The sequence below is a fragment of the Haliotis rubra genome, unplaced genomic scaffold (assembly GCF_003918875.1).
Source record: "Haliotis rubra isolate DU_JTF1 unplaced genomic scaffold, ASM391887v1 Scf91, whole genome shotgun sequence".
Taxonomy (NCBI): domain Eukaryota; kingdom Metazoa; phylum Mollusca; class Gastropoda; order Lepetellida; family Haliotidae; genus Haliotis; species Haliotis rubra.
The window spans coordinates 1,273,370-1,300,163 of record NW_025767646.1 but is presented as its reverse complement, the minus strand read 5'-3'; the positions used below and the strand labels follow the sequence as shown (position 1 = coordinate 1,300,163).

Genomic DNA, 26,794 nt, shown 5'->3' with positions numbered 1-26,794 from the left:
GTGTGAATCACAGATTCGTTCCAGTTACGATCCTGCGATGGTTTAGCCCAGTGGTTAAAGCGTTCGCTCGTCACGCCGAAGATCAGTTTTCGATTCACCACGAGACCACTGAGTGAAGCCAATTCTAAATTGCTAAACATTGCTAAAAGCGGCGCAAAACTAAACTCGCTCATTCACTATACCAGAACACACCATAGTTTATTGTACTATTACCGGGATTCCTTTTCAATTTTATTGGAGTCGTTTGTTACTATCAAAATCCTGAGAGTGTAGCTTAAGACGGTATGGGTTAGTCTTAGAGATCAACCTGCAGGGGCTTCACCGCCACCTTCATGCTGTGTCTAAACAGGCAAGGATATTATTGTTAATGATATACAGCCGTATGTTGAAAGCTATGCCTCTAATTACTTTCATTATTATAGTATTATGAAATTATTGTATTCTTTAATTATATGAAATGCCACATTGTAAGATGTACGGTACATGAAATGTTCCAGTATCAAGTATGTGATTGAATACTTTTATTAAATAATCAATCATGTAATATATCATCCTAGATAGAAGTTAAGGAAAACACGATTCCCTCATATCACTACAGTTAACCGCCGCCATATAGCTGGAATATTGCTGAGTATGGCGTAAAAGTAAACTCACTCACTCACTCCAGTTAACCAGTCACACTATGACAGTAACAAACGTACATTCAGTGGTACCTTTTAGTTCGTTATAACCGTTGTTTATTTTTATATGAGTTTATAGAACCGTGAGGACCTTAACGATTAAAAGTATAGCGCATTAGATTTAAAACAAAATTATTTAGGGTTATGTATCATGTCCGGACCACCAGATTTGCGTTTTTGTTTGCATCTACAGATATTGATGATTTCATATTGATCGTCGGTTTGTTTCACTTTCAAAGTAGCCAGATACGACTCTGTTAAATTACTGCAGAGAGCATTTAAGTCTGGCACAGTATTAGTCTAAATATATATTACCTGTTTAAAGTAACAGGACACCGATCCCTTTATTTGGGGGAAGTTGTTAGCTGGGATAGTTCCCCGGTGAGCAGCACCATTGATTGCACGTGGCCCCGTTCCCTACATCACCGCAGTGTTTACGACAGCCACGACGACCTTTAGCCTTGATCGACATTGCTGTTGTTATTAATGTGTTTACTGCGTTCCAGTGCGCGGCCATGACGCTCGACTGGTCACTATTATGTTGATGGTAAACAGCCTAATACCACTGGACACTTGACGCGATAAACCAGAAGCATTCGGGCGTCACCCTTTACCGTATATAGTTCAATATAATAACATAGGACCATAGTAAGTCTCTCAAAACAAGGTTGTACAGATACTGCCTCTTGAGTGTGCATGTTGACGTCAGTGTGATACACGTAGACGGAAACGTAATAAGGGTATTTGTTGTATTTCTGTCTATAGTTAAACGCCGCACTAATATTCCGACCTGTGAAGGTCAGGGTTAGACTGACTGACTGAGTGAGTAAGTTGGGATTTATACCGCTTTTAGCAATATTCCAGCAACATCACGGCGGGGGACACCAGAAATGTCCGGGTTAGAATTGATCTTCAGTAACCCATGCTTGTCGTAAGAGGTAGAGCTGTGACGATATATCGTAGTATCGATAATCGTGATACTTTTTCTAACAATAAATATATCGATACTTTTTTCCGTATCGTGATATGTATCGTTGACCTTACAATTGTGAATTTTCACCAGAAATTGACGGTTATGTCAAAATTTACACTGTTTCTTGTTATCAAAATCCACTTTTTATAAGAAAATAACTAAAGATAGAATATCGCGATATGCATCGTATCGAATCGTATCGTTCCATGATATCGCGATACGTATCGTATCGTGAAATATCTGTATCGTCACACCTCTAGTAAGAGGCGACTAACGGGATCAGGTGGTCAATCTCGCTGACCTTAATGACACACGCCATCGTATCCCAGTTGCGTAGATCGAGGCTCATGATGTTGATCACTGGAATGTCTGGTCCAAACTCGATTATATACCGACCGCCGCCATATAACTGGAATATTGCTGAGTGCGGCGTTAAACAACAAACAAACCAAACCAGTGACTGCAGATTGTATGTCATCGTTGGATGTTCATCATCAATATCAGGGGCGGTGGGTGGCCTAGTGGTTAAAGCGTTCGCTCGTCACGCCCGGGTTCGATTCCCCACTTGGGTACAGTGCATGAAGCCCATTTCTGGTGTCTCCCGCCGTGATATTGCTGGAATATTGCTAAAAGCGGCGTAATACTAAACTCACTCACTCACTCATATTATCAATCACTTGATATAACTGCTCAGGACTCACAAACGTCCCTTTAAACTGGAATACTGCTGAAGTGGCTTTAAGAAACAAACAACTTCAAATATCCCGCATGGAATGATCTGATTAATAATCTGATTCTTAGAAAAAAGAAATTATTATTATTTACCTTGTAAATATTAGTTATTTCAGAAAAAAATGTTTTCTATAAATTCCTGCTTTGAGGGAACGTCATGAAAGATTGTCTATTTACAACATTTACGGTAAACCCCGCATACTATACGACATTGCGAAAGATGGCAATGTGAATGCAAGGGCGATGGTCTGATGAAACTAACGATCTCATTAAGGTCGAGTGGCACCTCTTTGAAGCGCAAGGTGGGGCATATATGATGTGTTATGGGCGGAATAGTGCGCCCGGGAGAACCTGAATCAAACAAACATCTTTTTCCTCGGGTTGGGTAGAACAAACCCTACCCAGGGGCATTCATCACCTTGCCGGTTTGGGGAAGGGCATTTTTTGGTACGCGTGCTTATTATTGCAGATATACGTGAAAATGTACATGCACGTGTTACACCCTTATCGACTGGTTCCCTTATTGATCTGCCTTGAGGGGCAGAAGGGATGGGGCATCGAGGCGGCGAAAACCAGACATTAATTTGGGTAAGCGGGGGGTTTATGGACTTGAAAAGCGGAACACTTGAGAGAGTGGAGTTTAATCAAACATTTTTTTATTATAAAACCTTATCTCACTTTATTCCATCAACTACTGGGTAAGTGAATTTCCTACAAATCGACATGTATTTGTTAATAGACAGCGGGGGGAGGGGATGCATTAAAAGAAACAAGCACTATGAAGACACGCGATTTGAGGAAGAGTAATGAGGATTTAACTGTTTCTTGATGTAAAAACTAAATAAGTAATCTTCAAAACAAAGCGTTTCACAGATAACATAGAATGGCAGGTGACAGGATATTAAAACGCACCGACGAATAAAGCATGTCTGTCCATGATGTATTGATTTTCCTTTCAGTGCCCAAATTATTACATTAATGTGTCAGCTCGCTCTGGATATATTGTGTTCGTGTCTTTATTATTCATTGGGTTCTTCATAAGTGTTACAATTAACCGTCAGTGTGCTTTTAATTAAGAAAACCAAATTCAATAATATAATATTTTTATTTCAAAGACAGATTTTAATCTAGCTGGCTGGTTGAGGAATCGAATCACAGTGTGGGGTCCTGTAAGTGTGGATCTGCCAGGGTAACGGTATCTGTGTACTGTAGCCTAGCAACGGTTTCCATTTTGTAGCGACAAGTCAATATCCGAATCGTTGGCTGGAACAACACAGAGACAGTGCATCAGGCATACCCGTGGTTTATGTATTTGCCCCGCATCATTCCATGCAGCATCCACTGCTTCGGCTAACAGGTGCGTATTAACTGAAATACTTTGAAAATTAACGCTCTAAGAAATCGGTCTTCAGCTCACCGCCCATCTAATCAACAGCATCACGTTTCCATGACAACCCACAAAACGCGTTCTTCCTTATTTTCACACTATCCCACCTCACTCACTCACCCCACTCACCCCACTCACTCACCCACCCACACCCCACTCACTCACCCACACCCCACCCACATAGCCCGTCAGGAGGCCTTTGAAAACACGTCAATGTGGTACAACACTGACGTAGATGTCGAGTATTCACGTCACAGCGGTAATAAACTGTAAATTGACCACACTTAATTGTCCGGGCGGCCCAGAATAGATGGCCTCGGCAACGTCCAGTCAGTATTATACTCGACAACTCTACATATGTATGTACAGCAGTGCCGGAGAAAGTGGCAGTGTCTTAAATGAGGACACCATCACCAGGAGATTAGGGTAGCTTTTCTAGTCATGAATCAAAGTGGGATATATTTACTCCAAATGCGTGATTTGTCGTGATATACCAGTGTGTTATAGCCAGTGGCCTGCGCCGCTTACTAATATACTGACTGATATTTATCACGATCAGTTGCTAGGGAATTGTTACCCCCTACATGCCTTAAACATGAAATAAACTTCATGTAATGTAAAGTCCATTTCTGTTGTCCCCCTCCCCCCGTGATATTGCTAAAAGCGGCACAAAACTAACTAACTCATTTATGAAACGGTCAGTAGTGATCATCATTAGCATGTCTAAGAAAGGTCAGTGAAATCATGGGACAAGTGGTTGTAGCATTGCCATGTGTCGAACGTTCAAAATTGAAGTCCGCGTCTCGGTTTGTCAGGTTCTCCAAGGGAGAGACAATATATATTATGAGTGAGTGAGGCAGTGAGAGAGGTTTTACGCCGCTTTTAGCAATATCACGCCTGAGGGCACCAGAAATGGGCTTCGCACATTGAACCCATGTGAGGTATGGAACCATTCTTCAGCATGACGAACGCACGCTTTAACCATTCGGCTACTCCATCGCCCCTATATATTACATGCTGATGAGGATTCCGGAATGACCATTATTCAGAGCTACAGATAACTTTATGGATCATTGAGTTATGTACTCGCTTGTGTTCATCTCAGTTGGGTATCCTAATTTTCCTTTGAGTAACCGACCCGTGAAGGTTCGGGTTAGAATATTGATCTTCAGTAACCCATGCTTGTCGTAAGAGGCGGGATCGGGTGGTCAGACTCGCTGACTTGGTTGACACATGTCATCGGTTCCCAATTGCGCAGATCGATGCTCATGCTGTTAATCGCTGGATTTTCTGGTCCAGACTCGATTAATTACAAACCGACGCCATATAGCTGGAATATTGCTGAGTGCTGCGTAAAACTAAACTCACTCACTCACTCTGAGTAACAAAACAAATTGTACCCACCTCACTCAAACTCAATTGGGTATTTTGCCATTTTCCGTTTAAATGTTGGTTTACATGTTTGTTATTTATATTTTATCTGTAATATCAGAAACGATAAGAAAGACTGCAAGTTGCCAGTTCATGTGTTGAAACAGAACCTCTCAATATATCGAGTTGTTTTATCTATCCACCCGTACGCAAGCTAAGACTTGGCATTTTTATGTGTACACATGTAAGATCAAATTTATTGAGTATTTACAAAACTTCAAGCGTACTAGACTACGCAATAGACTTAATAGAAATTGAGTTTTCACATAAATATTTGTGTAATTTACGCAGATACGCAGCTTATCTGTACATCTGGACCATGGGCTTGAAGTTCAGCAGCACGGTGTCGATATTCAGTGCACGTCGATGATGTCTGCGCGAATATCGGCTCTTTTTCGTTCATATCAAAACCAAGAGATAAACCAACCTAGATGGACGCAGACATGTCCCACACCGTGTTGCCTTCTGCCTTAACCAGCCCCGAGCTGTCTCTGAGTTGGCGACACTTCAGTCCGATATCACGAGGTCCGCCAGCAGTCAGGGGGTGTGACACCCATGATTATGAAGACGATGTCCATTTGTCGATGATTATGAAGACGATGTCCATTTGCCAATGATTATGAAGACGATGTCCATTTGTCGATGATTATGAAGACGATGTGCATTTGCCGATGATCATGAAGACGATGTCCATTTGCCGATGATTATGAAGACAATGACCATTTGCCGATGATCATGAAGAAGGTGTCCATTTGCCGATGATTATAAAGACAATGTCCATTTGCCGATGATCATGAAGACGATGTCCATTTGCCGATGATCATGAAGACGATGTCCATTTGCCGATGATTATGAAGACGAATGACCATTTGCCGATGATTATGAAGACAATGACCATTTGCCGATGACTATGAAGACGATGTCCATTTGCCGATGATTATGAAGACGATGACCATTTGCCGATGATCATGAAGACGATGACCATTTATGAAGACGCCAATGATTATGAAGACGAAGCCTGGTGGTTAAAGCGTTCGCTGAAGGCCCGGGTTCGATTCCCGACGTGAGCACTATGTCTGAAGCCCATTTTTATTGTCCACCGCCGTGATATTACTTACGGCTGAACGGACCCGTGAAGGTCCGGGTTAGAATATTGATCTTCAGTAACCCATGCTTGTCGTAAGAGGCGACTAACGGGATCGGGTGGTCAGGCTCGCTGACGTGGTTGACAAATATCATCGTATCCCAGTTGCGTAGATGGATGTTCGTGCTGTTGATCACTGGATTTTTAGGTCTAGACTCGATTATTTACAGATCGCCGCCATATAGCTGGGATATTGCTGAGAACGGCGTAACACTAAACTCACTCACTCACTCACTCATTCACTCACTCATTACGGCTGAACGCCATACAGACGCTGTATCTCACTCAAGGGCGATGTACAATCATTGATGATCCAAGCAATGTAATCACGAAAAGGTTTAAACATGGCCGGCCTGACAGTCACATTGAAAACAGTCCCGTCATGTAGCTGGGACAGTGCGGCCTTAAACAATAAACAAGCAAACAAACTCGCAATAATTGGCAGTCAGTGGGGGTAATCCTGAGACAACTGCAAGTCTTGAGATATGCTTGGGAATCGAAGCAACACATGCATGTAGAGCCCTCAAAGCTACAGTGGTCTTTTGGCACAACATTAGACTAAGGCTTAGTCTCTGAATATGTATAATTTTGATAGTAACAAACAAACCCATTTAAATTGAAAAGGAGCCCTAGGGAGACCAGAGATTCCTGAACCTGGGGAAATCTAGACTTGCTTCGTTTAGGGCTTTAGCACTACAGGGAGGGATTGGCTGTAGGGAAAATAATGTGGTTCAGGGACTGTGAGACAGACAAGCACAACATATAAGCATTAAAGATGTCTGTTGTATATTTATGCACATTCAAACACAATTGTATGGAAATGTGTAACTGAGGTACAGTCTTGTAGTTTACGTAACCTAACGACCAAAACGGGGAAATCTTTTACGGATCATCTTCGGCCGCGTTTTACCAAACCGACGTGAAAAGATGGCACTTCCGTCGCAAGGGGAAATACCTAGGACTGGTCGGAGTCACTATACTGTCTGGGTGGAGTACAGTGCAGTGCGGAATTTAGGATAACGCTTAGTCTCTGAATGTTTATAGTTTGGTAGCAAAAAATCCAAATTCCGTTTAAACTGAAAAGGAGCCCCAGTGAGATTCAGTACCCTGAACCTGAGGAAATCTAGACTTTCTTCTTATAGGGATTCAGTATTGCAGAGAGGGATGAGCGGAGGGGGAAATGCGGTTCAGGGAGTGAGTGAGTTTAGTTATACGCCGCACTCAGCAATATTCCAGCTATATGGCGGCGGTTTGTAAATAATCGGATCTGGACCAGACAATCCAGTGATCAACAGCATGAACATCGATCTACGCAATTGGGATAGAATGTAGTTCAGACAGAATATACAGTACAGCATCTCAGTGGGATTGCGCCATGAAAGCAGCATCAGCCCGGACTGGTACACGCGCACACATGCGCCAGACACAGAACAACTGAACCCAATTTCACCTCACCCCTTCGCCATGACCGCAGGCAATCATGTTGCGGTAACATATATTTCTTTAAGCCATATAACGTTAGGTTGTCAAAATAATATCTTCGAAAAGGTATGTTTTATGATGGATGGCCATTCCCCTATCGTATACGATCAGTGAACCACAATGGTACCTTTACACAGGGAGCTTTTGTATGTCGACGGGGAAAGGCTTCCATCTCTTAAACCGTTGACCTCAGTGACCCTATGCAATGGCATGACCTCTTGGCCTTTCTCCTAACTTGACCCAGAGCGCCAGTCCGTGTCGTGCCGGGCACATTTTTCACCTGTGAGTGCTCAGCCTATCTCCCCTACCCCCCACCTCCCTCCTCGGGGATCAAGTCTAGGCAATGACACCTGCCGCCCCACTGAGAACTACACACGTGGACAAGCAGGTCGAACAAAGGCGCCATGCTGGTGAGAATGTATCGAGGGTAAAACCACTCACAGTGCGATCTCCAAGTAGACAGACACAGACGAGTGAGCAACACGTTAAAAAGACGACGTTTGTGGCTGTTTATTAAAGAACATATGGAACCATTTTCCGCCTCTCTTGGGTGGCTTTAAAAGGCCAATTAATATAAACATTGCACAGTTTTGTAGCTAACAACTACGAAGACATCTATTATAAACTGTTTAAAGACATGTATTGAAAAATATATTATTGATATCAAACACTGTATCGTATCTACTGTTATTGTTATTCGTCGTTATATATTCACCTGTAGAGCACGGTCGCTTGGACGGTATAATGAGAAGAAAGGTCCGATCCTATTCATAGACTACTACCAATGAATGCCATGACTTGCTTTCGGTCGTGTTTTAACTGTTGTGAATATCTTTGTCATTTTATGTGCGTGCGTCCGTCCGTCCGCTCGTCAGTGCGTGCGTGTGTCCGTCAGTCCTTTCTTTCTGTTGTATCTGGTTTAAGAGATTAAGATATTTTATTGCATAACCTTTTCATGAAGAACAGTGGCAATATTCTATAAGCTACAAATACTCTACATACATTTGCATAACTTTTGTTTAAGCGCCGATAACTGCACATGTACAATTTTAAACAAATCCATGGAGATGTGAATTTTTTTAACATGCATGAAAGTAAGACCCTCCTCGTCGTGAAAGCACTCTTTATTGTTGGGAGTACCTTTGAAATGTATGAAAACTAAGTTGTATCGAAACTAAGTTTCCTTGTTTAACGCCGCACTCGGCAATATTCTAGTAACATGGCGACAGACTGTCCAGTGATCAACAGTATGAACATCCATCTACGCAATTTAGATACGATGACGTGTCAACCAAGTCAGCGAGCCTGACCACCGGATCCCGTTAGTCGCCTCTTACGACAAACATGACAGCTACTACAGATGTGTCGACAACGACCCCTTCTGTACAAGCATGGGCTGCTGAAGATCAATTCTAACCCGGTTCTTCCCGGGTACCGAAGCTTAATGTTTATGTATTTTAGTTTCTTTGAGCAAAACCAAGGGACGGAAAACAACTGAGATGCGAATTAATTGCATTTGATGATAACCTACGTTGATATTAGGGCGATGACGTAGCCTATTGCTAGTGGTTTAAGGGTTCGTGCGTGTCAGCCGGATTGGATTTCCGGCGTGGGTTCAATGCTTGGAGCCCATTTCTAGTGTCCCTACTCTGTGTCCCTATTCTGTGATATTGATGGATTGTTACTGCAAACCCCTTAAAACATATACATATACCCATTAGAATTGGTCTTCAGCAACTCATGCTTGTCAGGGGCAACTAACGGGATCGGGTGGTCAGGCTCGCTGACTTGGTTGACACACGCATGTCATCGCATCCCAATTGCGTAGATCGATGCTCATGCTGTTGATCACTGGATTGTCTGGTCCAGACTCGATTATCTACAGACCGCTGCCATATAGCTGGAATATTGCTGAGTGCGGCGTTAAACAACAAACCAACTCACTATAATGATGTTGTATTGAATGTGTAAAGTCGGACCTTTCATCTAAAGTCTTTATGAGTTATGGTCCTAATGATCTACATATCCTGAATAAAAAACATACCCACTGAAACACTTTGAGAACGAATATTCCATTTTCTTTGTAACATTTGGCAAAATCGCCACACAATTCCAATGTCTTTTGGGGCGGTGGGGTAGCCCAGTGGTTAAAAAGCGTTCGCTCGTCGTGCCGAAGGCCCGGGTTCGATTCCCCACATGGGTACGTGTGAAGCCCATTTCTGGTGTTCCTTCGCCGTGATATTGCTGGAATATTGCTAGATGCGGCGTAAAACTATACTCACTCACTCCAATGTCTTTGTTCTGGGTATTTAGGCATGAGGTAATCAAACAACAGTGTTGTACGGTGTGGAAATGAATTTAATGACAACAACACCTTTTCTGATCTGTAGTTAAAGCTTGTTTTGTGTTCTTGTTGTGTTTCAGTATAGGAGGAATCAGTGGTGTGATACGTGAATATATGGATTCTGGAAGAAGAGACAACAGGCCCCGGATTGGTGAGTCGATTCTACTACCGGAATCAAGATTTACCGAAAACAAAAATGGTAATGCTGACCTGTAATTAGTCTATATCTTTGCACCTAAAGTTCCGTCGCTCACACAATTTCAAAACGAAAGGTTAGGGTATAGAAAAAATATGATGATAGGAGTTCAGCAATTAATATTTAGATTGTGATAAATACAAAGTTCCTACTTTGGTCTATAGAGTGACCCTACTTTTCAACACATTTGGTCAATTTCCACTTTCCATCATTCCTCAACTGCATCGTTGTGTGAAGATCCGGGTTAGAATTGTTCTTCAGCAACCCATGCTTAACAGAATCGGGTGGTCAAGCTTGCTGACTTGGTTGACACATGTCATCGTATACAATTGCGGAAATCGATGCTAACGATGCCAATCACTACATTGTCTGGTCCAGCCTCGATTATTTACAGGCCGAGGTGTAAATCCCGCGTTAAACAACAAAGAGACGTCGAGACACGAAACTTTTGATAGTTGACGCTTTCAGTGCTGCCCACTAAAATTGACGGGACAATTGTATGACATTTATCAGTCGATCATTACTACATGTAATCGAAGGGCTCACTGCCATCTTCAAACTCCATCGAGATATTCTTGTAAGGAGGTAGGGCACCATTCCCCATGACACGGACCATTCACTTGCGTACTATGGCTTTATCTTTTTGTCAAAAAATCATGACAGGCCTTTGCTAACAATTGCCCAAACCCTTTTTGGGAGAATGCTTCCTACAGTGAAGTTGTGTTTAGTTTATTACCGGAAATACAGCTTTGTATATACTGGACAAAATAAGTTAGGGATATTGGTATTTCTATGATTGGTATTTTATCAACGTGTCAATGAATAAATAGATCATTATTCATAATTTCAAAATTAACATATATCCCTAACTATTTTGCCCCGTAGATTTGCTGGCATGTAAGCAGCATAGATTCAACTATCAAATGCAAGTAACCCATTTCACCATGACTAGATATTCCTTGCGACCCTTATTAGCCAGCGAGACAACTGATCATGAAGACTGGTCACCCATTAGGCCTTTTTTTTCTTTTAGTATCAGGCGATAAAAAATTTCAAGTAGTCCATGTGGTATGACTGAACGTCTAAAGCTTGCACCACTTCGGACTTTCTTCTAGTATTAAGTACCCGCGTGAAGATCCGGGTTAGAATTGATCTTCAGTAGGCCATGCTTGTCATAAGAGGCGACTAATGGGTTCGGGATGTCAGGCTCGCTGGTTGACACATGTCATTGGTATCCAACTGCGCAGACCGATGCTCATGCAGTAGATCACTGGATTGTCTGGTCCAGACTCGATTGTTAACAGACCGCCTCCATATTGCTGAGTGCGGCGTAAAACTATATTCACTCACGCCAGTATTTAGCGGACATGCCGTGAAATATTGTTCAATGCAGCATGAATCCCACTTGTTACAGTTTCAAGAATAATTAACTTTGATTAATTCTGAAATTTGTTAATAAAAGTGACAATCCCTTAAATTTCCATCTTAGAAATCTCAACTAAAAGCAGATATATTGTCAAGTCACTTTGGTGGTAGTTTCTTCGTTCAGGATTGAATTCTCAGCAATACATGTAATACACTTTCTTTGGTGAGTAACGTATAAGCCTGTAACACCAAAGGAACACACGTTTTCCCTGAAGCCTGTAAAGTTACTTTGCGCGCAATATAAGTGAGGGGAGGTAACTCTAACTTACACATTTGCGCATAACATTCGATATTTATAGAACACCATTTGTATGCGTCGGTTGAATGTAAGCAGCATTCGCCCCGTTCCGTAATCCGTCAATCGGCCTGTCCCGGAATACCACGAGTTCGACGGGAACAGCGGTTACTTCTTACCTCACTAGGGTGTCCATAAAAAAATCCAACATAACAAAGCACGACAGTTATTTGAATCACGTTTATAGTTCTAAACTTATCTGTGGTGCACAGCGATGTCTCTGTGGCGCAATCGGTTAGCGCGTTCGGCTGTTAACCGAAAGGTTGGTGGTTCGAGCCCACCCAGGGACGACGTAATTTTTGTTTTTGTATTTTCGATCTTATGAAATTCTCTTTTTTTATGAAAAAAATAGCAGTTATGAATACGAATGTGTGTATCTGTTATGTTAACAACAATTAGTCACAAGAAAACTTGAGTGTGTGAGCGATAGGCTTCTTGATTTTGTTGACAGCATGTCATTGTTGACTGTCCAGACTCGATTATATATAAACCGTCGTCATACAGCGGAGTGGGGCGTTATACTGCATATTAATTAACACTGATCCCGGCATATCCACTGTCAGCTTGTAAAGATACGTCCAAGGTACGTGTTTACAAGCTGACAGCGGATATGCCAATTTGGGATCAGTATCTGGCGAGATATTCGGAATTGGTTTCAAGAATTCACATATAGATTCTACACTTCAAAAGCAACACTATTTACTACAAATCGGATTTTAGCCATATGGCGCTCTACTTTTCAGCTGACTCATACTTCTTTGAGAGCCATTTTAGAAGTTGTAAAGATGAAGGAAAACCAATTGCATGTTCTATGGATTAGATAGTCAACTTCTTTATTGAAGTGAATGCGTCGTTTAGTGCGACACCATTATCAGACATCACTTGCTTGATAACGGTGTTAGTACCTACACCGAAACGTCGCACTAAGTGCAATAAAGAAGTTGACTATACATAGAAGTTGTTTTTCCTTGACTCCGACTTTTCAGAAAATTGTACAGCCTTACAGAGGTGCATGCAAGTAATTTATGACTGTGGGTTCGAATCCAGGTTTGTCGGTACAATATCAAGACTCCTGGGTTCAACCGCAGTGGTAAATGTCTGAACCCTGCGTTACTTCGGGTTTTCCTCCCAAATTAAGACCACATGCCGAGATATGAGTTGAATACTATCAAAAGCGGCGTTATTTATTTTTTTTAAAGGGGCACAGATCCGCTCACTCGCTTGAGACTATTTCAATAAATGGCACTTACGCTAATCGTACCAACAAAATCTGAAACAATCCAGCATTTATGGTAGCAGCTTCTTGTGGACAAATCAAAGTGTTTTACCTGATCGGAAATAGGAAATCAAATATTTCACATACACGACTTATGCATACAAAACATACAAATAAACTTAATAATTAATTTTAATCAGAAATATTCTTTCGACTGAAAGATTCGACTTGTTTGTGCTCTTGGGTCCATGTATGTTTGAATTAAGTATTACTGTAGGTTGAATATATTGATATGACCATTCTGTAGTTTGGAACAGCATTGGATCCAGTATCCTGCATGGTTATATTTTCCAGCCCTATGTATATTCATCAAAACTGCGTTACCATTTATAATTCATATGTGTGATAATCATTTTTACCATCCTTGTACTACATCACTGTTGACCAATGAAATCTGAGAAATCTCACAAGGGGAAATTCTTATATTTGTTTGTAAAAACTGTGAGACACTTCCTTGTCTCGAAACAGACCGCCGTCATATAGCTGGAATTTGCCAAGTGCTTCCTTAAACAACAACAACAACAACAACAACAACAAACCAGAACAAACCTTGTCTCCTCCCCTATCTTACTCCCCTATCTTACTCAAGCAAAAAGGTTTACATTCTCTCTATACTTCGTGAAGACTATATCGCGAACAGGAATGGGTGTAGTTTTACCAAAAGTATATTGAAGTATTAAACATCAGGAATGGTTTTCACACAGGTGTAGCCATTTTCATCGTGACGAGTGAATGTTGCAACCTCTTAGCTGCATCACCCCCTCGTCAAGAGTAGGAAAGGCAATATAACAGTAATCTCTGAATTTGTTGATGCATAAATACCGTCTTAAGTCCAGAAAATGGATTTATAAAATAATATACCTATACATACTTGAGGCTGTGGGATAGCCTAGTGGTTAAAGCGTTCGATCGATACGTCGAAGGCCCGGGTTCGATTCCCCACATGGGTACAATGTGTGAAGACCATTTCTGGTGTACCCCGCCGTAATGCAGCGGGAATATCCTTAAAGCGGCGTAAAACCATACTCACTCACTCACTCTAATGGTACTTACTGAATCTAATGTGTGGTCGCACGTGTTTTGGTGGATGCATATCATCGTCCCCCAACTACGTAAATCGATGCTTATGTGAATCATTGGATTGGATTATTTTCACAGACTTCCATAATAGAGCTACAAATATTGCTGGGTTCCGTTTAGGGGACCCGGGGCTTGATGGCATCAAGGGAACTAAAAGGTTACGTTTGTCACCATTCATAGTGGGTGAGGTCATTTGAAAGTATGACGTGGTTGGAGAATCACAAACATCCGCCCTACAGAAAACGTGTGATCACTTATAACGGAGTAAACAGTCCTACTTTCAATTACCAATGTACGGTTATTAAATACTAGTACATATAATGACCCGTGAAGATCCGGGTAAGAATTGGTCTTCAGTAACCCATGCTTGTCGTAAGAGGTGACTAACGGGATCGGTGGTCATGCAGGCTCGCTGACTTGGTTGACACATGTCATCATATCCCGATTGCACAGATCGATGCTCATGCTGTTGATCACTGGATTTTCTGGTCTAGACTCGATTATTTACAGACCGCCGCTGTATAGTTGGTATATTGCTGAGTGCGGCGTAAAACTAAACTCACTCACTCAAAATACATATAATAAGATATTAAGAAAAGTGTGAAAGTAATTAGCGTCGAAGCCGCGAAGATATTTCACTAAGAAGGTATTGTACGTTCGCTTCACATACACTTTGCACATTTGTTCTTACTTTTATAAGGTGAGTGAGTGAGTTTGGTTTTACGCCGCACTAAGCAATATTCCAGCCATATGGCGGCGGTCTGTAAATAATCGAGTCTGGACCAGACAATCCAGTGATCAACAGCATGCGCATCGATCTACGCAATTGGGAACCGATGACATGTGTCAACCAAATCAGCGAATCTGACCACCCGATCCCGTTAGTCGCCTCTTACGACAAGCATGGGTTGCTGAAGACCAACTTTTATAAGGCGTCAAGAGGTGGTTTCGGGGCATATTTCGTCCATAACGTGGTCTGGTTCCGAGACTTGTTGTTTGATATGTGTCAGTGGTGGTGTGCAGGTTTCCACATGTTTACTGGTAGGAACTAGCATGTAGTTGTGCTTCATATAAAGTTCCCTAGTGGTTAAAGCGTTCGCTGGCCACGAGAAAGAGCGGGTTCGATTCCCCATATGGTTACAAAGTGAGATGCCTGTTTCTGGCGTCCCCCACCGTTCTAAAAGCGGCACAAACCTAAACTCATTCATTTAAAGTCCAGCTACAATATGTTTATTCTGATATTAATGCAATTTTCAGGACGTATTTTGTACATGTTCATGCACACTTGTTGATGTTTCTGTGTTTGTTGTTTTTTAAGTGAATAGAAGTGGTTGTTTACCAGAAGCTCATAAACAAAGGTTCAAGAAGGAAATAAAGCCTTGCCAATATAGGTACACGATTTTGACTTGCTAAAAGCATGAATCACACCAAATGAAGTCATTTTAATAGTCATAAAAAAGATATTATTTCTTCGAGGGCGTGTTATACACAGTCAAAGCTGTGTGTCTTGATACGCCATGTCAACAAGACAAACGCGTTCGGTTGGTTGCCATGGTAACAGTTATTTGTCCCCATCTCCTCCTTATACCCGTGAAGATCCGGGTTATAATTTGTCTTCAGTAACCCATGCTTGTGGTAAGAGGCGACTAGTAGGATCGGGTGGTCCAGCTCCCTGACATGGTCGATACATGTTATCGTATTTCAATTGTGTAGAACGATGCTCATGCTGTTGATCACTGGATTGTCTGGTCCAGACTCAATTATTTACAGACCGCCGTCATATGGCTGGAATATTGCTGAATGCGGCGTTAAACAACAATCAATCAATCAATAAATATCTCTTCCTTACTAAACGTGTCTGGGATGAAACAGAGAAACATTCTTGACAGATGGGGCAGCAAAACAGGGACAAAACAGTGCATTGATGCCTCTTTTTGACAGCAAGTCACAGTATAAGCATTGGGCTCCTAGAATTCTGTGGGCCCCTGGGTAACTGTCCCAGGGTAAAGACAGAACTAGTTGGCAAGGCATTTTCATTTGGGCCAATCAGTAGACAGCATTTGGAATGTCTTGACCAGTATGAAGGCAAATGTGGATTTTCTGTAAACTCAGTTTCACAGTTGTTAGAGGGTGTGGTAGCCTAGTGGTTAAAGTGTTAGCTCCACATGGGACCAGATTCGATTCCCCACATGGGTACAATGTGTGAAGCCAATTTTTGTCCCCTGCCATGATATTGCTGGAATATTTAGCTAAGAGCAGCTGCTCACTCACAGCTGTTACCTGGTATGGGTTATGACAAAAAATTATCAGAGGTATGACCAAATGTATGGTGTTCAACAGTGGTGTTCAATACCATGTTTGAACCCCAGGTTTGTCAGCCCCATACCTGGTTGTTGTCATTGTCATGCTGTGAGGACCATCCCCCTTTGCTGACCTTGGTATCCTCACCAATGGGGTAGTGGGGTAGCCTTGTTAAAGCGAAGACCTGGGATCGATTTTCTACATGGGTGAAGCCCATTTTTAGTGCCCCCCACCATTCTATTTATGGATATTTTGCTTAAAAGCAGCGTCAAACCAAACTCACTCACTGGTGTTACATGGTATGGGTTATGACAAATTGATCAGAGGAATGACCAAATGTATGGTGTTCATTAACACTGATCCAGGTACAAAGTACCTCTTCTTCAGCAAGCTAACCTCTAGACCAGAGACTAGACTTCAATGTCAGCATGCTTGTCCTAAGAGGCAACTAACTGGATCAGGTGGTCAGACTCACGGACTTGGTTGACACATGTCATCGTATCCCATTTGTGTAGTTCGATGCTCATGATGTTGATCACTGGATTGTCGGGTCCAGACTGCCGCCATATAGCTGGGATATTGCTGAGTGCGGAGTAAAACAACAACAAAAAACAAATGAATGTCAGCCGAAAACTTAGACGATTCAAGATCCCATTCAAGATCATGTTGGAATGTCTGTTGTTGTCATCACTAGGGCTGCAACGATTCAGTTTGAAACGAAAATCTAATCGACACCCTTTGCCCCTATTTCAATTTGATATTTGACTACCTATTCAAATTGACCGCCTCCCTGGTGTAGTGGCTAGAGCGTCCGCCCTCGTCATACCAAAAGACGTTAAAATATGGTACTTGTTGGTCCCTGCCTGGTGCTCGGCATTAATGGGTACAACAAGGACTGGTTGGCTCGGAGTCAGTATGTGTCCGAGTGGGGTATTCATGCTTCACTGCTGCATGGTATCTCAGTGGGCTAGCACTATAAAACCAGCTTCAGTCTGGGCTAGTACAAGCAGCCGCATATACACATACACATGCATGCACGTCGTCATATGAGCGAAATATTCTCAAACACGATATTAAACCCAATTTCACCTCACCTATTCAAATTATTTCCACACAGCCAGAACGTAATTTTGACTCCTAACTCGAACAGTTTCGAGCGCTGACATAAGGCAAAATGTGATTGGTTGACGCCGGGCTAATTTTCCATTGAGAATTGCTGTTAGTAGACATCGCCAAGTTGATGATGGATTTCACCTAAATACACCGACTTTGAGAGTTAAATGAAATCTGATGTTTTACTTGTATGTAGAATTGAATCGAAAATGAACGAATCAAGGTCTGGGTGAATCGTTGCAGCCCTTGTCATCACCACCCTGTACTGGTGCTTGCTGGCCTTAGCTTGGAGGGGCTTGGGGGAGCCTAGTGGTTAAAGTGTTCGCTCGTAACACCAAGACCCGGTTTCGATTCCCCACATGGGTACAATGTGTGAGGCCCATTTCTAGCGTCCCCCGTGGTGATATTGCTGGAATATTGCTAAAAGCGGCGTAAAACTAAACTCATTCACTCACCTTGGCTTGACATCAAATACCACTACAAGAGAACATTTATTTGGATATTTTATTGAGCAAAGTTCATGTACAGTGTATGGATGCACACTCTCACTATACTGAACTATCTATGGTGTAAGTCTCCGTTGAATGCTAGTGTAAGCCCAATGGGTAAAGACTGTTTCACCAGCACATAATTATCACATAAATACCTCCAAGTATGTTCATCCTGAGCATCTGTACAGTCTTGCAACAGTGTTCCTTTATCTACATCAAATATACAATAGCAGTATTATGACTAACAGTCTCTGATTCAACAAATCATGTTCATCCATCAACGCTCATCAGGGCAGAAAGAGGGTCATCGAAAAATGGATTTGGACAAGACTCCACACATTTTAAGATAATTTAAATAAAAAAAAAAACATTGAAGAAAGAAACAAAATTGAAAAAAATGTGGAGAGATTGTCCATATCCAAGAAAATCTTGGGCGCTGATGGACAAACATAGCCTTACACTGTACATAAACCAGGTAGATCTATCTACACTGACAGACAACTGAAAAGTACATTTTTAAAAATAATAATAAAAACAGGTATAGACACTCTGTGTAGTATACATACATAATATCATGACGTCACAGGATCAGCACCACTTTAATACGTGTTCATCATTTTCATTGGCTTATATCACAGGTACATTCTGTGTTCTCCATTCTGATTGGAGGAGCCCACAGAATGGATCTGTCACTAGAGCCAGATAATGAACAATAAGTCAGTCTGGTTGCAAAAATGCATTGGGTTAGATGGACAATGGAGGACATGGGGGAGGACATTTTTCAACATGGCTGATCACATCTCAGCTGGTCAAACAAAAATAACTTTCAGCCATAACACCCACCCTAAACTCAAATCTCACAGCAGTGAAAAGTCTCAATCGGTTGATGTCATAAATGGCAACATTTACCAATGGAAAGCATATTTGGAATTTTTCACCAATCATATTGCACCAATGCTGCAGATGATAAGTTCTGCAGAGCATGATGCTTCACCATTATCATTCACTGCGACACAGCTGTACTCCCCCTCGTCTGCCTCCGTTACGTTGCGAATGATTAACGAACATTGTCCATTGTCACTAACATCTACAATATGCCGCCTATCTTCTTGAACCTCTTCGTCTTCATGCAACCAATGAAATTCAGGTTCTGGGCTGCCTGCAACCCGTACGTCGAAGCGGATTACATCACCAGTAAAGGCTTCACAGTCTAACATTTCCTTGATAAAATTGGGTGAAGTGCCGCCATCGGTAGTATTATCAGCATCGTTATATCCATTTTGTTTTGATATTGCAACGTTCCCGTTGTGATCGGGGCAGGTTTTCTTCTTTTGCTTCAAGTCAGGAGCGTCATCAGATGTGGTTGTCTCCCTTTGTTCTTTAGATACCTCCTTGGTAAAAGAAAGGGTACCTTGGGTTGTCTGTTGAATGGTATCCTTGGGGGTTTCTATCATGGCATCGATGTCATCCATATCGTCACAAACCTTAGAAGGAGAGGAGAAATGGGTTTTATCAGACGTGGAGTTGTCAGTATCCCAGCATGCACTGTTTGAGCTATTGCTCGCGTTGCTGTCACAACGTTCCCGACCACTGCTTGTGCTACTCACGGTGCTTCCTGACATTAAACGTTGCAAAGATGCCATGCGACCAATAGCTCGGATTGCTGTTCCAGTTTTCTAAACAACAAAAAAGGCTCATGCAGGCTCAAGCAAACAACACAACGTGCATAGACATTAACATGTCATCTGGGGGAATGTAATGCCTTGTTTCTGACAACTAAGGCAACAGAAAAACATTTTTTTTTTTTAAAATACATACAATGAATGGTCCCAAATGCTGCCTAACTTCCAATTACAAGTTAATGGATTCCCAGATGATAGGTGTGTCATTTCCAAATTGCATTCATTATTTTTTATTTTAATTTTATTTTTATTATTTTATCATTCTTTCAAATTTGAATACCAATCAAACAAATAATGAATGCAACAACATTGGTGAAGTGGTGAAAAATATTGTACAACAACAAAAGGAAGAGATAATGGTGAGGTGAGAGTTTCCAAGAAAATACTGAACATCGCAAGCAGGGGAAAAAGTGTCTTGAAAGATCATGTTTTGTAAACTGATGATTTAAAATGGAGGGTAGAGGTCAGAAAAAATTGAGGATGTGTGATTTATGCAATTAAACTTGTGGGTAAATATTGAAATGTGAGAAAATCTGTCATGCATGTGCTGACAACAATAGGATTTACCATACAACAAAAAGCTAAAATAACAGAAAAAACATGATTACAACGAAGGAACACATAGCATTTTTTTAAAGAATCTTGATTTCACCTCTTCACTTAAAATTGAAATCTTGACCATTTTACCCAACATGCTCACAATAATCCCATTCCTACCAAATTCAAATTGCATTAATGCTAGCAGCTGTTTAGCCCTTTTATGCAGTATATTTCTGGAGAAATCATGACACTTGCAGCACAGCATACCACCTGTGCTGCTTGTGATGATTGCTTAGCCCATGCCAAAGCTCACAATACATGATAGGAGAATATATACCAACACCATCACAACCCAAGATATCAGCTTGCCCCCAAAAATTCCTGAATCATTACTTCAAATTCAACAGTTTAAAAGCACTTGTCTCCTTTCCTAGGAAAAATTACAAATGTAATATTAGAACTATTTTTAATTTGCGCAGTGGTTTCTGAGACAGATCAGTTTATAAATTAACAGAGACATTGCATGAGAGAGTAAGCAAGACCATGATAGCCCACACTTTACTGTACCTCACGAGTCCTTCGGGTTGAATAAGTCAAGGTGATATTAGTTGACACAACTACACACAATCATTATACATGGTGCAATGTTAAGTTTGTTCACGCTATGGATATAACACAGAAATATCTAACAAACATCTGTTCTACACATTCTTTGAACTACTGAGGTAGAAAATATAGAGCAAAACTTTTCCAAACCAAAACCACTCCCAAATTACTACTGCTATCTTCAAAAGCTTTTGACATAAATGAAAATTATTAAACAATGATACATATTATTTGTTTCACTCAGCAGCATTCCAGCCAATTGAAAGTGTTATGCAAATGGACCAGATGATCCAGTGATCAATATCGTTCACAACAATCCACACTTTCAGAGCAAGAGCATACGCATGAAGTGTGCGAGATTGATTGTGTGATCGATTTGGATGCTCCACAAGAATCTCTATGGGACTAGTGAATGTCTACTTGAACCACTCTTAAATCACTTTTACCTCATAGTCTCAATTTAAGGGAAATTAATAACTTTTAGAAGTTTAGAATTGCCTGAGTGTACACACCTGCCATTTTCTTCTCAACATAAATCGCTTTAGCCTCTCAGTATTGAGACGTTTACTTCTGATTCGTCGCTCATCCTGGGAAAGCCATACATGTTGTTCGGCTTTCTTAATCAGATAGCGTTTGCTGAAAAACCAATTAAAATGATAGTTAAACTACTGTCTTAATACATGACAACACTGACATAATGCTAATATATTAATGCTGAATGTAAAATTCAGGGAATTTTTACTATTCTGGATAATTGCATGTGGTGTGTTTATTTACATTGCTGTCAGTAACAATTCTGCTAATGACATCAGTAAGTGAGTGAGTTTAGTTTAACACCGCTTTTAGCAATATTCCAGCAATATCACGACAGGGGGCACAAGAAATGGGCTTTACACATTGTACCCATGTGGCGATTTGAACGCCAACGCTTTAACCACGAGGCTACCCCACCACCCCCAATGACGGCAGAATGTACGGTATGTAAAAACGAGGTGAAGAGATACCAGTGGATGGTACATACATGATTCCTTCATTGGGGTACGATGACACACAATCTGCCACATATTGTAGACACTGACTCTTTACAAAAAACATTGGGATTTAGCACAATCGGCATAGTTATACTCAACAGAAAAAATAAAAGATCATTAGTATACTTTAGCTATGCTTTTTCTTTGAGTGGCATTTTAGAAGTTGGGAAGTACAATATAGAACAAACTTTATGGATAACAACTTCTTTTTATTCGTGAGTACAAGAAACTGTATCGAAACATCGCACTCACGAATAAAAAGAAGTTGTTATCCATAAAGTTTGTTCTACATAGCTATGCTTTTGTTGGAGAACTTCATAAAAATACTCTAAAATCCGTTATATTTTTGTATAGTGTATAACTATTTGGATGAATTACTTACTCTTTGTTTTTGATCATCAAACGCGTAATGAAATCTTTGGCATTATCAGTAATGTCATCGAATGACTCGTCATCAAAGTCGAACTCGCCCCGGGTAACATTTGCTAACGTCTCTGCGTCGTTATCCCCCAGGAAGGGAGATAAGCCTGATAATCTGTTGAAGATAAAATAGAAACAAATTGAATTCGATGTACACAAGGCTTTTACCTCATAAATCAAGTACACTTACAGTTTTTGTTCATTTACTTGATTCCCAGTGATGACAGCTTGATAACATGCACCGGTTATTGAGCACATCAGAGATACAATGTACAAACAGTGATTCAGTTGACACTACCTATTACAAACAACAATTACCAAAATTACACCCACACTGTTATTCACTATTTCAAAGCCTAAAACAATCCCTGGTCCCTATCATGACACTCATGGGAGAGAGACCTAGCATGTTCATTTTGCACACCCCCAAACTTATCAACACTGATGGTGTCACTGTCAATTGATTTGCCATCATATTGTGCGTGGGTACAAAATAATGTATTGAATTATACCAAGACCAAATCTAAGTATATTCCAATTATTTTTCATTTTTTGAGATATTTACGACGTTAACTTCCTTTATGGCAGACAAAGCTCATGTTATTCACAGTTGTAAACTGGAAGATCAACTGACAGATCTATATTAATTATAGTATGTTACTGAAAACACAGGAAGTTCATCAATAGTGGCAAGTTGGCAGCTGCCATGTTGTTGAATACCCTCCAAACAACCGTTGATATATTTTACAACTATTCTCACCTATTCTGAGATTTCTCAAACACTTACAAAATTATCTTAGAAAAAGATTATCATTAGACTTAAGAAATATAGTTCGCTCTACCACCATGTATAGTGTAATAAAGCACACTTTCGCCCTGAACTATTATAGTTAAAGTACGAGGACGCTTGCATACTTAAGCATATACTTAGCGGTCATAGCGCTAAGATTGCTTTGCGAAAAGGGAACATAGTCTGATTACAAAACGATAAGGCAATGAAAGTCTTGGGACATCTTCACAATGTTTCGAAGCCATGGTACAAGGCGATTGGTTAACCTGTTAGGAGTGCTATCAGCCTCATTTTGACAGACAGACTGACTGACTGAGTTTGGTTTTACGCTGCTTTTAGCAATATTCCAGCAATATCAAGGCAGGGGACACCAGAAATGGGCTTCATTCATTGTACCCATGTGGGGATTCGAACCCGGGTCTTCGGCGTGACGGCCAAACCACTAGACTACCCCAACAGAAGGAAGAGCAAAGGGACTCACAGGAGGTAACAAATGACACCAAGGCTCCACATGTCGGTGGCAAAGCTGATCTCATCGTAGTTGATAACTTCCGGGGCGATGAATTCGGGCGTCCCGAAAAGAACTTTGACGCTCTTGCCATCCTCATACCGTCTGGCAAGGCCGAAATCAATGATCTTGATCTGGTTAGTTTTGTCCGAGATACATAGGATGTTCTCGGGTTTAAGGTCAAGGTGAAGGATGCCGTTATTGTGCATATAGCCTACGCCATCGCATGTCTGACGCATGAAGTGGACGCAGTCGCCCTCTGTCAGCTCAAAATCATCGCTGATCACACGTTCGAACAACTCGCCACCACCAACGCTGCAACATAACATTTAGCATTTTGAGGAAACTTTAATTACAGTGGATGAGTTGATATGGATGTACCCTACTTTTAACAATATTCTAGCATTGTAATGGAAGGGGGCGCTAGAAATGGGCTTCACAATTTTCCCATGTGAGTGAGTGAGTGTGGCTTAACACCATTTTCAGCAATATTCCAGCAATATCACGGGAGGGGACACAACAAATGGCTTCCATTGTAACCATGTGGGGAATCAAACCAGGTCTTCAGTGTGACAAGCAAACGCTTTAATAACTAGGCTACCCCACTGCCCTGACCTCAAAGAATCAAACAACACAGGCTTTCATAGACTTACAATTCCATGACAAGAGTCATACTACGTTGAGCCTCAAAGGCGTCCCAGATCATCATAAGTTTGGGATGCGCCAGATCATTCATGATTTCTATCTCATGACGAATGTTGGCCTTTTCTTTTTCTCGACATTTCAAAATCTTCGCTGCCCAGATTTTGCCACTTTCTTTGGATTTACACTTGTACACGTTGCCGAACTTGCCTCTAGAGATAGATAGAATAAGTAGATAAGAGCAGGATATACAACTAGAATCAACACAAGACAAGTACAGAATCCTGTATAACATCACCTGTATTTAGTTTAATATTTCTATCACTATGTGCCATTGCTAATATCATAACATCATTCCTACTTTCCCTGGTAACCTGTGGGCAGACAATTTACATTTGGAAATATATTACCATATTTTCTCAAAGAAGCTGGCCAGTTATTTCATAAAAATCAGAAACTAGCAAATATCTTTGAATGGATTATGAGCTCCCCACATGATGATAGGAGATACTTCCAGACATAATATTAATCTACGTCAAATCACACAAGATGAGTAACTATTGAAGGTAGGCATTTTTTTTTAAAATAAATGTTTTTGTAATAATCAATTTGATCATAATACTAAGCTTATTTACATGAAAATTGTCCGGAATTATGACAATCTGTAGCTATCTCTGCACTGCACAATATACCCACATGATCTCTACATGACCTTATGAATTTAAATTTTATTTCTGAATCGCTGTTACAGTCAAAACTAAGCAGCCAGGGGACAGCTCAGTCCAAAGATATACAGTAATTTAATGGGATACAGGTGGAAATTTTTACGAAACAAGACAATCCATTCACTCACCATTCACACAAATACAAACATATTAAGAAATATAATTAATTCAGTTGAGATTGAGATATAGTATTGAAAAATGTTTTTCTTTAACAAAAGCTGTAACGTCGAATTTTACTCTAAATGGCTCTTATATCATGGCTTATTGAAAGACGACTGACTAATATACGGTACTTACTTCCCAACTTCGTGCATGATCTCATACTCATCTTCAAACTTCCTTGATGGTTCCACTTTCACTTCTCTAGGCTCAAATGGAAGTTCGTCTAAAAAATCAAAATAATAATTGAAACAAATGACATGTGTTAAGGTTCTCATTTATGTCAAAATTACCTGTGACTTGTAAATAACTAGGGGGAAACAATTAACATGCTGTGTGATTTAAGTAAACTGGTAGTGGTTATTGGCAACTTGTTTTTGTTTTTGTTAATCAGTTAATTAACACAAGCTATAGAATACATGCACATGTATAATCAACAATTCAACAGTATTCTACATGCCAATCACTTCAGCCAAGCATTTTCCACAGGGTCTCATTTGCTTCGAAGTAATAGAAGATAATCAAGTAACACTTCACCCATTTGTGAAATACATACATTATTATATTATATTATTCAAAATATATTTGAAAATGAGAATAATATATTTCCAAAATACTTAAAGCTATTTCAAAAGTCTTGAAATAAGTCAAATGATATACATAAAGCTGTGTCTGAAATTCCTGTGGTGTCATAAGTTATTTAAAGGCTGTGTCTCCTGATGCATTTTCAAGCTGATGGGAATATCAGAGTAAAATAATTCATATACTTCTAAACATATTTTCTGGCCATTCATTTCCAACATGGTTCAATATTGAGTATCTTCTCTTACTGGCCAGTATTTTATTACATAGAATGTTATTCCATGTGACTATATAATGGATTATTTCAGGCACTGTTGGCTTGATTAAAGTGGTTTACTACCTGTTTACAATCCACTGCTTTGTCATAACAGCATAAACAGTTTATTAAGAATAATCATCAGAAAGTGATTAATACAGTATGCTACGACAGAATAATCATCCCATATAAGTATACAGTATATTAAGATTTCATATCCCATACATTTGTTCCAGATATAAACCATATATATACAGGATTAACAAGACAGGAGACCCTGTCAATATTTGTAAGTCAGCTTATCTGCCCTTGCCTGAATGTCAACAAGTTACCTTTGAACTTGGTTTCCACAGGTGAGAATACTTCAGGTGCGCCTGTAACCATGGTAATGTCAGAGAGAGGTGATATAAGCAAAGAGACTAATGCTTCAGACAGGTGTCTAGATGTAAAACAGGATGGACAACTTGAACATGTGAATAGTTAATTAACTTGTTGATGTTTTC

At 40.5% G+C, this 26,794-nt stretch overlaps 1 protein-coding gene, 1 long non-coding RNA gene and 1 other non-coding gene across 4 annotated transcripts in view; 2 read left to right on the top strand and 1 right to left on the bottom strand.

The window, feature by feature from the left end:
- The window catches only part of LOC124264104, a 50,332-nt gene that overhangs the window by 22,212 nt on the left and 1,326 nt on the right, over positions 1 to 26,794 (top strand). For both annotated transcript variants that reach the window (XR_006895052.1, XR_006895053.1), the window contains exon 2: positions 10,254 to 10,324. This is a non-coding gene — a long non-coding RNA (uncharacterized LOC124264104). The remainder of the gene's footprint in view (positions 1 to 10,253; positions 10,325 to 26,794) is intronic.
- Trnan-guu lies at positions 12,306 to 12,379 on the top strand. The gene has a single exon. It is a non-coding gene; the product is annotated as a tRNA-Asn (tRNA).
- Positions 18,350 to 26,794, bottom strand: part of LOC124264099 (titin-like) — a 133,909-nt gene continuing 125,464 nt past the window's right edge. The window contains exons 62-68 of the mRNA XM_046698826.1: positions 26,624 to 26,665; positions 25,592 to 25,679; positions 24,581 to 24,781; positions 23,901 to 24,242; positions 22,592 to 22,744; positions 21,691 to 21,814; positions 18,350 to 19,834 (exon numbers count right to left, since the gene is read on the bottom strand). Coding sequence (XP_046554782.1) covers positions 19,292 to 19,834; positions 21,691 to 21,814; positions 22,592 to 22,744; positions 23,901 to 24,242; positions 24,581 to 24,781; positions 25,592 to 25,679; positions 26,624 to 26,665 — 1,493 coding nt within the window. The 3' untranslated portion in view covers positions 18,350 to 19,291. The remainder of the gene's footprint in view (positions 19,835 to 21,690; positions 21,815 to 22,591; positions 22,745 to 23,900; positions 24,243 to 24,580; positions 24,782 to 25,591; positions 25,680 to 26,623; positions 26,666 to 26,794) is intronic.